The sequence below is a fragment of the Engraulis encrasicolus genome, chromosome 23, assembly GCF_034702125.1.
Source record: "Engraulis encrasicolus isolate BLACKSEA-1 chromosome 23, IST_EnEncr_1.0, whole genome shotgun sequence".
NCBI lineage: Eukaryota > Metazoa > Chordata > Actinopteri > Clupeiformes > Engraulidae > Engraulis > Engraulis encrasicolus.
The window spans coordinates 2,468,767-2,483,766 of NC_085879.1; the positions used below are offsets into that span (position 1 = coordinate 2,468,767).

Here is a 15,000-nt window from a genome sequence, read left to right on the forward strand (position 1 = left end):
ATCTATCTATCTATCTATCTATCTATCTATCTATCTATCTATCTATCTATCTATCTATCGGTCTGTCGGTCTGTCTGTCTGTCTGTCTGTCTGTCTGTCTGTGTTGTTGCTCCTGTTGGTTAACCATGGTGGTGTTGTCCTTCTATCTGTCTGGTGTTATCCCCCAGCCCATCCCCAACAACTCCACCAGCACCTCCACCACCCCCAGCAGCACCAGCATCCCCACCCAGATAGAGGGCTCCAACATGCAGGACGTCTTCATCCTCTCCCCCGTCTCAGGACTCTACGGAGCCAGGCAAGTCCACACTCTCTACCCCACCTTCTACACTTGCATTTACTCTCTTGCCCTCTCCTCTTTGTCTTCCTCTCTTTTCTTTTCTTCTCTTCTCTTCTCTTCTCTTCTCTTCTCTTCTCTTCTCTTCTCTTCTCTTCTCTTCTCCTCTCCTCTCCTCTCCTCTCCTCTCTTCTCTTCTCTTCTCTTCTCTTCAGACTCTGTGGAACCCGGCATGTCCAACCCCCCCCCCCCCCTTTCTCCACCTCCTTCATCTCTTTTGTCTTTTCCTCTTTTCCCCCTTCTCCTCTCCTCTCTTCATGCCTCTTCTCTTTTTCTACTCTCGTCTTCTCTTCTACTATCTGCCCTCTCCATTCCTCTCCGCTCTCTCATGTGTCTCCCTCCTCTCTGCGTCTCTCTCTTCCCTTCCCTGCCCACGTGACAGGGACGAGCTGGGCATCGTGTCCTGTGACGACATCGGCAAGTACAGCATGAGCAAGTCGGCCCCGACCAAGGGCTCCGACTCCCTCAGCTACTACCTGGACCAGGAGAGCGGCAAGTACTACTCCCTCACCGAGGGGGAGGGCCTGAGACCCGAGGGCGGGCCCGAGTACGACAGGGGGCGCTCCACTGGCGTCCGGCGGAGAGAGAAGACCCCGACCCATGGTATTGGTTGAACTCTGACCTTTGACTCTTTTCAACCTTTTGTTTTGTTGTGTTGTATAGGTGTGCTGCTCTGTATGTTGAGCCCTGTGGAGCCACTTGGCCTTGTGCATGCACACGTCTTGCTACTCACTCACCCCTTGCATGATCTGTGTGTGTGTGTGTGTGTGTGTGTGTGTGTGTGTGTGTGTGTGTGTGTGTGTGTGTGTGTGTGTGTGTGTGTGTGTGTGTGTGTGTGTGTGTGTGTGTGTGTGTGTGTGTGTGTGTGAGTTAGTGGTGTGGATTGGCACTGCCCTCACGATCCGATTCGATCACGATTCGGGAGGTAGCGATTCGATTCCATTCGAAAAGTGCATTGCAATTCTAAAATGCATTGCAATGCATTACATTTCTACTGAAAGCAAAGCAAATGTTTCATCAATCATGATGAGGCAATACAAGTAGTCAGATACTGAGCAACAATTTATTGGCTGTTTTCTATATCAGTCTGGAACAGTCTGTGTCAGTCTTGCAATACTTTGAAGTATTTTTATTTAATTTAACATTCATTTGCTCCCGAAATATCCACGGAAGTAATTGAAACTTAGAAAAAATGCTGCATCGATTCTGGAACTTGCCGCATTGAATTGGATCGTCCATGCCCTGCATTGGATTGGATTGCCGAATCGATCATTGTTGACAACACTAGTGTGTGTGTGTGTGTGTGCGTGTGCATGCTTGTGGCTAGCTATATGTTTTCATGCATTTTCCGTTTACACCTTATACAAAATGAGAGGGACAAAAGCAAAAATGCACACACACACACGTGCACACACACAAACAAACAAACAGTGGTCCTTGTCTTTCACAAACACACCAAAATCCATTCACGTATAACACCCGCCTCCCCCCAACAAAAACACACACAGACACAAACTTATACTCACATACTGTACATGTACAAGTATCCAGGCCTGCTCTCATACATGTATACTATAATGGCTTCCAATGGTCCACTTACAAGCTCTTGTTCCCCACTCAAACACATGCACGATTGATCACACACTCTGTCTGTCTTTCTGTCTGTCTTTCGGTCTCTGCCTGTCCCTCTGTCTGTCTGTCTGACTGACTTCACACCTCCCACTAATTATTCCTGCCTGTCTCTGGTTTGCCATGTCGTGACCTGATCCAACTTCTCCAAATATCCCTGCACTTTTCCTGTTCACGACCCTGCTCACGACTATCACTCCACCCCCACCCCTTCCCCTTCCCCTCCCTGACTTGAGATCTCTCTCTTGGGTCCCTATAAACAGGCCTTGCTTCAAGGTTGAATTAAATTCGTTCAGCGTCTGACTGAGACTGACTGTGGAGCCATTATGCATCAATGGATCCTAGTCATTCTCATTCAAACGCAGAAGAGGGAACTGGAGTGCAGTGTCTGTTCCGGCCTGGTTGTCCCCAAGCCTTCGTTCAGTCTTGCGTGCTAGTGAGTCACCTGGACCCCATCTCTCGACAGCACTGTTGCTAGTCAGTTAGCTTGCTGGCAAGTTCGTCGGTTGCAAATGGATAATTGCATTGCAGCTAGCAAACGTAGCTAACATATTTAGCAACAGTACTTTCGAGAATGGGGTTCCTAGTTCCGTCATGATGACCCCCTGCCCTCCCCACCTGGTTGGGGTTCTTTTCCTCAGGCGACCTCAGGCCCGTGTCCATGCCCCCCGAGCACAGCTGGATGACTGAGGCGAAGGAGCCCAATATGTTCAAGAGGGGCAGCCGAGGTGGGTCAACAAGCTTTTGACGACCTTCCAGACTGGTCCCCTCCTGCTGTACTCCACTGCTCTGCTGGCCTGGCACTGGGCACATCCCCTTCCTGTCCAAACCACTGATCTGGGGTTGGACTGGATTTGATTTTGTGGTCGTTTGGGGGGATTTTGTGGATTAGGAGGCCTGACCCTGGACCAGTGGTTTGTGAACTGGAAGAAAGTGACCCAGGACAGGCATCCTGTCGTACCCAACTGTAAAGTAAATAGATAACTTACATTGCACTTTTAATATGCAGGTCTCTTATAAAATGGAAGAATACGCACATAAGCACCCACACTCACACACTCACGTAAGCACACACGCTCAGGCATTTACCTTCACATTCAAAAACACACACAGATACATACATCGACACAAACGCATACGCATACGCATACTCATACGCATACGCATACGGATACGCATACGGATACACACACATATAGCTGTAGGATCTTTGTTTGCCTCGCAAATATAAAGCAAATGGGACAAATTCCATTTCTTTATACTCACTTTATTGTTTTCCATTATGCTTGGCTTGTCGTGCAACTCAAACCAGAAAGTGTATACTGTATATCTATTGTGTTGTACTGCATTTGGTTGAGTGTTATGGATATCTCAATCACACGGTGAGTATGGATATCAGCAAACGACAAAAGAGTTTGCAAGTAACTAGTCTGCATATACTCTAGTTTGCTCATAATAGTCTGTCATAACTTTGCAAAACTAAAAGTAAAACACATAAATGAGTCTCATCTACATTATTTATCTCTGATTACATGGTTCCAGAACACAGCACAAGGTCTTGTTAATTGCTATTTGGGATGTTTCTCTGTCAATAGGGAATAGCGCGCCGCTACCCCTTCTGAAGTGGATTGCATTAACTGAGGCGGAGATAACTCTTGAGTTATGCCCCGTGCATCACAACAAAAGCTCTACTCTCAGGTCACAACCTTTCAGGCTAGAGCAGGCTGTAAGAGTCAGCTGCGCTGCATTATGTAAATCTCTGGTGCAAAATGCACCAAAAAAAAACCCTCCCACAGGTTCATCCGAGGCTAACTCTGTTTGGCCGTGTGTAACACCAATGCTGTCTTACTTTGGACCGCGTAGGCTCGGGCCTCTTTCGCTTTCATCTGGGACATGAAGCGAGCACATTAATTATTTAATCGGATGTGTTCGACAAGGACAGTTTTTTCGGCACTGTTTTGTTTGGGCAACCATTTAGGGCAGTATTGTTCGTCTACTATGAAAAGTGTGTCCCGAGGCTGTGGCTAACAAGGCCGGGCCTAATCAAAGGCCGCTTTCTTTTGGCCAAAGATGAAAGTGGCCTGCTGCTGCATTGGACAAAGTAGAAAACACTGGGCGTCTACAAAGGCTTCTCTTCTGATATCTTTCCTTTATCACCACACTTTTCTCCTTCTTTCCGCTTCCCTGTTTCTCTCTTTCCGTGGTTCTTACTTTTGAGATGAAACCTTAATCTGTGTTTCACCCTAAATGGCAGACCAGTTCCGTTGTTCCAATCCAATCTTGCAAGCTGATTCCTACCTGCCATCTCTCTATTTCGGGGTGTCTGTCGTGAAGATGTTTTTTTTTCCTTCCCCATATTTGCTGCTTCCGCTCCATTGTGGCTTCCAGCTACCCCGGCTCAGTTACAAGTGCTGTAATTTCACCGCTCACCAAGGAGGGGTGGGGTGAAGCCCAAAAGTCATTAAAGGAGTAGGCTCTCATTAGGACTTCCGTGCGGATATGGGTTATCATTTAGGACAGCCGTGACTGCTCCGCGACGTCTCCCAGGATGAGGCAAAAAGCCGAAGCCTGCCCTGAAATGGGCTCCTCGGTTGCAGGCAATGATAAAGGAATGGATTGGGCTCCAGTAATGGACACTGGGGACCTGTTATGTCAGACGGGCAATTATTCTGAAGATGGTATCCATATTGTTGTTGTGTGTGGTGTTGTTGGAGCTATGGAGGGCTGGAAAAGGCAAAAGCTGTGTCTTGTGGTAGTTATATGGCAAGGTCCTAGAATACCTCAGGTTTAGCAAAGTTTCTCAATTGGATTTTAATTGTTCGGACAGTCTTTTGCATTAGAGGAAGGACATGATTTACAGGTACTGTCCGGTAATGCGGTGGGAGGAAAGAATCACAGAAGGCAGCTGTAATTTGAATCACTATCATGTGGCTCCTTTATTTCACACCGTGGAGCCAACTTGGAACACATATTACATTCTCCATACCAGGGCTTAACACTAACACCCGCCAGGTAGCCAAATGCGGATGAAAGTCGGCGTTGGCTAATAGATACCGAAGGTTCACTAGCCATTCTGGCGGGTCCGTCACTATTCTAAATGATGAGGCACCGCATTTTGTAGTTTTTTCCCTCGGACCGTCTTTGCTACAAACGCAATGCAATGCGTTTTCGCGAGCCTACAATACCCATGAAGCACCTGTGTCACGTGTCACCTGTGTCTCACGCACGAGAGGAATCTGATAGAGCTAGTCTTGCGAATATGAGTGGCAGCAGCGAGCTACCGGCACATCAGCGCGCGTTTGGAAATGTCACTGAAAACCTTCACGTGAAAATAAAGTAGCGAAGTTCATCTCAACTGACCTGTTTTGGGATCTGTCATTAGTACAATGCATAGTAGTAGTGGACATTAAAATGACCAAGGCGAGAGGAGAACACCTCAGTCTTGTGAAAGTCTTGAGACTAATTAGCGCAGTGATAAGACAAGGACACATGCGGCATTAATAATGTTCGGTTTAAATCATTTTCTGATTTGCCTGTATGTCTTCATACCTTAATATTCCTCCATGTATCTTGTGCCGTTGTTCGCGACTGTCAAACGGGGCTTAAACAACGCGCAGTAGTAGCCTTCCAGACTGCACAAAATCATGTCCCATGTCCCTTCGCATGTGCCCATCTTGCCTTGCGTCCGTTTATATTTTAAACAACTCAATATTAAACGGAATGAAAGGAAGTCGTAACTCCTTAGTTACCGGACGCATACGTGTGTGCCTTCTAGTGGATAGCCTATATGAGAAAATATTCCAGAAGAGGTGTTATTACACATCCATGCCCGAGGACATGCGAAGCTTGGCAATGACTTTGCACTATCTACTTTGCGCATCGAAAGTGCCCTTCAGATTAAAGACGGAAATATTTTGCTCTCATGTAGCTTACATTTGTGCCCTTCCACAACACTGTGCTTGGTGTTTCTGCACGGCTATGCCATTCCTCAGATAAGTTAATCTGTTCTTATAGCATGCATGCATGCATGTACCAGTTACAGTATTTCTCAATTGGTTTTGTACATTTCTCGAATCTCTCTCGCAATTTGCAAAACATAATATTCATTCTCAAAACAGCTTTAACAAATGGCAAAACACGGTGGATAACCTGCAAAACCGAGTCTCTTGCTCAAAACCCTTATTTGTCTTTCAAAACCAAGTTTTTTGTGTCAATGAACGTATGTGCTAGCCTAGCGCAGCCAGACCCGTACAGCAAAAAGCTGTACCAGGGTCTAGGAGGGCTGGGCGGCAGTGTGGGCGGGATAAACGGTTGCTTCAGCACTCAACGTCACGCAATAGGATGGTGGAACAACCAATCCCCACACACTTCTGTGTAACGTCACAGCTGTCTTTCACAACGTACACGCGACACGCCCCTTTGTAGGTGCAGCGGCAACTTCGAGCCGTCGTAGCAGTGAATTCGTGTGATGACCACAGCCACAAACAAGTTTCCTAATAAATCGTGTTTTCACTTATACAGTTCAAAAATGCCTCGTTTTCAACCACATGGCCCTCTTTGATCAATCAGCGAAATGTCAAGCAATTTGGGGCTTGTTAAATGGTTATATTTATGATTGTTGTCAACATGGCATGTTCGGTGTTAGCTAGCTAGCTGTATACCCATAGCTTTCCCTGATTGTCGCTCCCAGCGCAGGACGCTCCCCGGTCAGCTCGCTCCCACTAGCCAGACTATCGATCCCATCTATTAAGTAAGCTACTCAAAGACTTTCAAAGCTCCCAAATGTCTCGTTTTTAATGGCATGTGTCTTATTAGAAATTGGGGCCGCAATTTCATTCTACACCTACAGTAGTGGTCTGATAATAGCGTGTGACTATCTGGTTCTGTAAAATGCTCAACTTAGCTTACCGAGCTAGTTTAAAACATCGAATGATCAAATGGTAATGTGTTGAGATCTATTTGTGTCCGATAAGTTCATGGTGTATTATTACATCAATCCATGTCAGCCACGAAATGTATTATCATCCAAGCTTTTTAAATTAAGTAAACACTTTCGTGCTGTACGTAGCACGGACGGACACCATGCTTCTTCTTAGAAAGTTTCCTGTTTACTAGGTAGCCCGGCCCCCCTCGCGATTTGATTGGCCCTGTCATCGGATAACTTTCAGCCTCGCAAAACGACCGGGGTCCGCTAGACTGCCCCCGGGAGCAAATTCAATTTGCGGTCGCTAGGGGCGTCTAGATTTCTAGGCTACGTATCAGCGCCAGCAGAATGGTTAGTCATTGTGTCATAGTGTATGGACAAGCTAGTCAAATCAATTTCTCATTTTTCTCAATTGAGTAGTACACTCTTGAGGATCTTTTCTGAAGCGAAATGTTGTTTAGATTGGATGGGAAATGTTGTAAATTCAGTTTTATATTACATTGATCAGATAAGATTGAGATAGTTTCATGCATTTAGTGACAAAGCTTTTTGAGTGATATGACAAAAGCAATTGATAATGTACGAAATCACTGAGAATTGTACACAGCCATGGCATGGTGGACGAGAACATTTGCTATATGCCGAAAACAATGAGAAACTGATTTGACCATGTGCACAGGTAACACCAGGAAGTCACAATTGAACAAAGACTTTTGAGAATCATTATTCTGTTGTGAGAAATGTACAAAACCAATTGAGAAAAACTGTAATAACAATTATAGTTATTAGGCCCTGTATTATATTATATTATATTACATTATATTATATTATATTATATTATATTATATTATTATCTATATTATGTAAGGGTTAACGTTCGGCGAGAAGGTCGCTACCGTGGAATAGCAGCACGACAGAGAGAATCTTTAGACCCCGACGCGGAGCGGAGGGGTCTTGTTCTCTCTGAAGTGCTGCTATTCCACAAAGCGACCGACTCGCCGAAAGTTAACCCGCTTATTATATGGATATACTTAAATGATTCACACATGGCGGGGACATTTCTTTAGACCTATTTAATGTTAAGATTGTTGCTGCGCAAAACAAAACAGAGCCGTTGTGGAACACCGCTAGGCAACAGCTAGGTAGCCAGGACAACAGGTGTTGTCTATCACAGCAGCTGATTAGAGTGACAAAAGACCGGACCCCCTGCGGAGTGATATGAAACATTCGCTTTAGCCACTGACTTGTATACAAGCCAGTGGCTTTAGCAGTGAACGTCTTGTTGCCATTGACAGCGGTAGCCAGGACAACGGGTGCTGTCTATCACAGCAGCTGATTAGAGTCTTGTTGAAAAGTCGCTTTAGCAGTGAAAAGTCTTGTTGCCATTGACAGCGGTCTGTTATAGACCAACCCGTCCGTTATCGAAAAATAACAGACGTCCGAACGTTGGGGAGCCCCGTTGAAATGAATGGAGCATTCGACAGATGACGTCACAACCATATAATAAGTTATATTAGCCTACATTACATTATTACAGCCTATTATATAATTCATTAAAGCTGCTATGATGGTTAAGAAAATTATGGCTAGTGAAAAGGCCCAATGGCTAGTGAGTCAGGAAAACCACTAGCCAAAATGGCTGGTAAGCGAAAAAGTTAGTGTAAAGCACTGCTCCATACGTACATAAGGAAACGACGTCATCAAGTAGCACTGTCGCTAACTACGCAGTTATCTAGTCATACAACGTCCCACGTGGAGTTGCTTATACGTACATGTTACACTTATATTTGACCAGTTTGTCCTGTTATACTTTACTCAGGCTCTGACTCAATAACCCCTTATCTGACCCAATCAGCAATGTAAACTGATATGAAAACCTGTAACAATCACAACTTAAAAATGATATTAAGGACTGTCTTCTTTTTTAATGAAAACTATGCTAGGAGGGAGTGCTGCCTCCTCAACACAACAAATATGCATGGAGGGTAATAGACATTAAACAGACAGCAAATGACCCACATCCTCTTGATTCACTTGTACATTGCGCCTGGTCTATCTTAATGCTCCATGGACTGCCCCTTTTCCTTGTGTGTGTATGTTAGTCAGCTGCACATTGCATAATGGGCAGGTGAGACTTACAGAAAGTACCCATATCCTACCATAATGTGTACAGAGGACAGAAAGCAGAACACATTGCACATGTACCTTTACCTGTATGTACCTGTATGGTTCTGCCCATACTGACGCTGCAAAACGTTTTGCTTCTCATGTAGTCATGAGAAGGCCAGGGGCGTATCAGCAACGTCTGGGTCCCAGGTACAATCAGCTCCCATGGACACCAACCCCCCGGCACAAATTATAGGTTGATTTCCCCTTCCATTGATATTACCTGCTACGTCGTAGTAGAGTGTACTTTATTGCTCCCAGGGGGAAATTTGTCTCGGACTTCAACAATCACTGCATTGCATACAGTACTCACTCACATACCCAGCATACACCATAACATAAAAAACATAGAAAACATAAAAGCTGTGCACTGTCTGTACATGGCATGTCTGTCTGTCATTAAGCATTCTTATGGCAGCTGGAATAAAAGAGTTCTTATAGTTGTTCAGTCTGCATCTCAATGTTCTGAAACATCTACCTGAGGGAAGGAGGGTGCATTCATGATGCAGAATGTGTGTTGGGTCCTCTAGAATCTTCAGTGCTTTCCTGAGCACTGACTTTTCGCACATATCCCTGATCTTGGTGACCAACAATCTTCAATGCAGTTTTAACCAGACACCCCAATTTGGCTTTTAACTGAACAGTTTGCATGCTATACTGTATCACACTTTCTAAGATCATTTGGAAAAATAAAAACAGAAGCCTATGTGGCCTAAGAGAAGTGAATTTTGACAGGTGGATATCTAGCAGGACAGCTGATCAAGTTTTTTCAGCAGCATTGAGCAAACTAACCAAGCATCCACAGTATTGCATTTCACATTTAACAGACCTTCATAGTCTGTTACATGTTGATACCAAGAGCTATATGTTGGTTATTTTGTTATTTTACCATATAAATAGACTGAAACAGTTGTAAAAAGGGATTTGGCAGAAACAAGAGTGTGGTTAAAAGGTTCATGTATTTCACCATGATAATGATTTATGAGCAACGAAAATGAAGAGTCATCATGGTCCTATCATAGAGTCGATAGCCAGCTGGCATTCTCAATTTAACTTCATCTCCCTTTTAGATGCACGGTCAGGGCACTGGATAGATATTTAAGTAGGTCTCATTCATATAATTTCATGACAGGGTTTTTTGTTTGCTTGTTTGCTTTCTTTCGTTTATAAGGTTGGGTGTTTTGAAAGTTACCATGTAACAAATATAATAATATATTATTATTAGCCTATTATTATTATTGTTATTATTATTATTATTATTATTATTATTATTATTATTATTATGTCGATCAGTGTCATAATAGCCTTATTTCCAGCTTCTTCCAGTCTTTCTTACCACCTTAGTGTAACTGGTGAATTTTTTTTTTTTTTTTTTAAGTCTATGTTTGTAGCCTGTATACAGTAGGCCTACTTTTAGCTCTTTTTATGTCTATTAAAATTGATGTGTATAAAATGTGTTCTTTAAAGTTAAATGTTTGTTAGAAAAGTGTATATGTAGAAAAATGAAATGTGCACACTGCTGCTGCTCACTGATTTATTCAACATATCGTTTTGACCTCACAGTCTTTGGAAGGGACAGGCATTAGGTCAGCTTGATAGAAAACAACAATGTTACCAAGACTCATCATCAAAGCAGGTACAGTAGCAGAACTGTTTGTTAATCGTGAATTGTGGAATTATTTTCCACTGCAAAATGAATGTCTATCTATCACACAAAGACATTGACTTGTGCCTCTATATCCAATAGTAGTTACTTTTTTCTATTGGAAGAGCTCTTTCCCAAAACGCTATATCCACCATTTTTGACTTTTTGCATTTTAATAGTGTATTTGTCTGTTAAGAAGTCCTATCATCTATGTATGTTTGGAGAACATACTTTTTAAACCTATATAAAGTGCATTTTGCAATGCAATACAATGGAATGCCCAATACAAAAATGTATATTTCCCAACATTCTAAAATGGATATGTCTCATTTTGGAAAAGAGCTCTTCAGTGTCACTCAGTGAGTTTATGTGCTCAGGGTAGAACACATACCAAGATTTAAATGGATATGTATATGCAATGATAACAAAACACATTTGCAGTTAAAGAGAGATTTATTTGATCATGATAATGATGATACACTTTATCATTTCACAAATAAATGGCCACCAGAATGAGTGGTTAGAGATCATGGTAATTTTCCTCCACTCAGAGAAGGAAAAGCAGGAAGCCACTGAAAGTGCAGTAATTACGATTAGTATCATAGAGCCTATGCTTTGCTGGGATTTTGAGGTTAACGAGATCCCCCTCTTCCAGCTGCACAGACATGCCTCTGGACAGAGAGCCGTCGTTTCCATCAGAGTCGTATTGAGCTTGATGCACAAGCCGCTGTCCATTCTTGTACATTTCGATAACCATCCACCGAAAACTTAGGTAATCCACAACAGTGTAACTGAAGTAGTAGACCCCCCTGAATGGAGCTGTGAAGAAGCCTGTTGCGCCACTGTAAGCATGTCCAACATTGACGAAGACTTTATGGAAAGCCAAATTCAGTTCACTGTTTCCAGCCTGTACGTACCCTGAGTTAGTCAGACCCACTGTGAATGCAACCTTAGATCTCTCCTCCCTTTCCTTAAGTTCTGCCATCACCCTTTCCAAATCCCTCACTTTAGTCTCAAATCTTTCTTTCACTGCTGTATTTTCAGCCTTCATTACTTTCAACTCATCCTGAACTGATCTAAGTACTAGGTTGCTCAGCTCTACAGCGATGGGTTCTTGCTTCTTTTGAGTAGAGACCTCAGCAGCTGCCCCAGGATTTTGGCTTTCCGTCTGGACCTCATTCTGGGGGCTCCGGGCCTGAGCTCCACACATAAAGAACAGCAGCACCAGTAGTGAGATGGCAGACCTCATCTGAGAAGGAAAATCATGAAATGGCTTCTGACTTATTCACATCACAGAATATAGACATTCAGGTTTAGGGGAATGAAGGGAAGCATCACTAAATGTGTACAAGTGCACATTCCGTCACAAAACTAAAAATATGAACATTTTTGTCTACTCTGTGGCCTAATAGTATAGACTCTGCAGGTTAAAGCAATCATACTCCTTCTCTGAGCTGTTAGACTTTCAACAGTAATACAATACCACCTTTTGTAATGAAGACCACTTTCAATCTAAGCTCAATTTTGACAAAATGTGTTGTGACTGCACTTTGCCTTTTTCGGGCAGTACCATTTGCCAAATTCCATATAATGCCATATAATTTCGTAAATACAGTGTTCTTAAACTTAATTTGGATCTTACCTTTTTGAAACACCCAGTCAAAGTGTCTGTGACTTGAGTCTGTGACCTCTTTTATAGGCTACATCGGGATTATGTAATGATTTAAGGGTTGACCAGGGTGAGGGCCATGTTTTTGAATAAATGATAAGCATCCAACATTTTCCCAGCACTTTTCTGTGTATTCAGTTATCAATATCTCTTGGGAAAGTAAAAACCTGTTCCTTATCATGACCTACTGTACTCATTCACCTCTCAACTCTCACACTCTACATGTATTTTTTAAATTATTTAACCCCTGTTTTACCAGAAATGTCCCACTGAGTTACAGTAACTCTTCTTCCAAAGGGTCCTGTCCCAGAGTGGCAGCAAAGTCATTTAAACACAATAGTGTTTGTGTGTGTGTGTATGCTTGTGTGCGTGTCTGTTTGTGTATTGGTGGGGGTGCATGCAGCATGCAGCCCTCAGGCCACAGCAAGTCTCCTCCAGGCCACAGCTTTTTACTCATCAGATCACTGAGATATTGCACAGGCTGTTACTGTGGATGGAGCACGGCAAATGAGTGCCATAGCGGGACATGGCTGGGATTTCAGGGAGAAGTGGAAAGCTCTTAACTAGCAATTCTATAACTTCACAATTCATCAAAAAAAATCTTCACAAAAAAGCTCCACGCACTACTGGAAATATTATTGGATGTATTTGGCACATTTGTTATAGACTGGTGAAGTGTGTTAAGTGTGTCATTGATGGGTATAAGACTGGGAATCACATGTTTGACTTGTTTTTACTTTTTTTTAGTCCAACAATAGACTACCTAGAACTAACCCTGACCTATGGTGCTGTGCCAGGGTGTAAGTGTGCAGGTCAACCACATAACAGTCCCTGAGTTGTTCATTACATGTATGCCATTCCTCCAGATTCAGACACCTCGTTACTGCGCTACCTTAGCGACGACAAGATCTTGGTGATCCAAGAGGAGACGGAGCCGGGCCGGGAGTGTAAACGCGACACCAGCCGCCGCTCGCGCAAGAAGAGCAAGACTCCCAGCAGCCCCAGCTTCCCCATCAGCCCCTCCATGCTGCCCCCCAACGTGCGCCTAGATGCGCCCCCGCCGGAGGGCATGCCTTTCCCCCTGTCCGAAAACAACACCATGCCCTTCTACCACGTAAGTCTACCCTCAGCACGACTCTCTGGACCACACGTCCACACCTTTCAGCATGCAGTATGTAACTGTAAGAGAATCTTTTTGGGGGATATTTTTTAGTACATTTATATGTCAAAAACGTTATGTTGCATACTTACAATGTACATACAGTCTAACCCTAACCCTAAGGCAAATGCAAGTAGGTCTACACACATAATAGTTATGTTGTATGCTCATGATCTATTGATGTAATTCCTTCTAAAGGGTCAAGCGTGGCTCTAATTTCCGTTTCAGTACAATGAAATGTTTGTGGCATTAAAAGAGTTCTAAGCAGCAGACAGACACAGCTGTCAATCATTCATCATATAGTTCACGGTTGCTAGATAAGCCTAAATTCTATTGGGTATAGACATGGAATAGTAGTAAGGTTTTGAATGTTATTGTCATAACTACTTTCAAGTCTAATTACTTTATTACATGCCTAGCAACCAATCAGAAAGTGTTCAGAGTAGAGTTAGTAGAAAGTTTAGAGTGTTCATAATTGGCATAATTCAACTATCAAAAGTCAATCACATAATCAGGCCCGTTTGAAAAGTTTGTGGGCACAGTCCCAGCCTGTCTGTGCTCCCCCTATGCTTCATACCAAGACAAGAAGACATAAAGGCAGCACACATTTTCAGTTCCCTGCTTGTTTGGTTCATCGTTTTTTAATGGTTGTTCGACATGTTGAGAAGTGTGTCTGGGTTACATTCTGGATCATGAATAATTAAACCACCAAAACAGAAGTGCAAGCCTCCCTCAGAGCAAAGAAAAATGTCTCTCATTTGGAGAAATAGACAAATAACGTAACAAGCTGAACTACTTCCCTGACAACAATGGCTTCTCTTTTGCATCAATTTCCATTCTTGTTTCATGCAAACATTGAACATTCATGACATTTCTGTGTCACTTTAAAGATGTTCTATGCTGTAGTTATACAGGGTTTTGTGCTGGAGTGTTTCAGCTTGCTATATTTGAGCACTGCACCATGAATACGTGTCAAAGGTCACCTGAGCGGGCAGGTTCCTGGGTTATGATTCCCTGTCAGTGGGATGCATAATGGGTTTGCTAATAACAGGCCTCTGGTGGTGGAATGCGATGGTTATTCATTGAGCGATCCTATCCTGCACTTGACACTTACTTGACAATTGTCAGCCGCTATGGACGAGTTAATGAGACATAATTAAGTTGTTATAGTAATTAGATGTGTTTCTACATTGACTAAAAAGTAACACATTTTGTGCCATTTTGAGTTGTCGTCAGGAGTGGGCATCTGTATTCATTTGCTGGAAGTTCCGGTTGCAGGCAGTCATTTTAAAACTCTGCTTTTATGAAATAGTTTGATTTTTATTTCATTATGCCAGTTTCCATGCTGCCTCCAGCAGGTTGTCAAGCCATTCGCTGTTGTGAAGATGTGCCCATACCTGTTTAAAGCTTTAGGATCAAATTGGGGTTCCAGGAACAATTTATTTTAATTGGACACATTTCCACATACTGTATC

At 43.2% G+C, this 15,000-nt stretch overlaps 1 protein-coding gene across 1 annotated transcript in view; it reads left to right on the forward strand.

Moving 5' to 3' along the window:
- LOC134440676 (connector enhancer of kinase suppressor of ras 2-like) overlaps window positions 1–15,000 on the forward strand; it is a 113,222-nt gene that overhangs the window by 74,371 nt on the left and 23,851 nt on the right. The window contains exons 10-13 of the mRNA XM_063190803.1: window positions 168–295; window positions 717–937; window positions 2,605–2,691; window positions 13,234–13,481. Coding sequence (XP_063046873.1) covers window positions 168–295; window positions 717–937; window positions 2,605–2,691; window positions 13,234–13,481 — 684 coding nt within the window. The remainder of the gene's footprint in view (window positions 1–167; window positions 296–716; window positions 938–2,604; window positions 2,692–13,233; window positions 13,482–15,000) is intronic.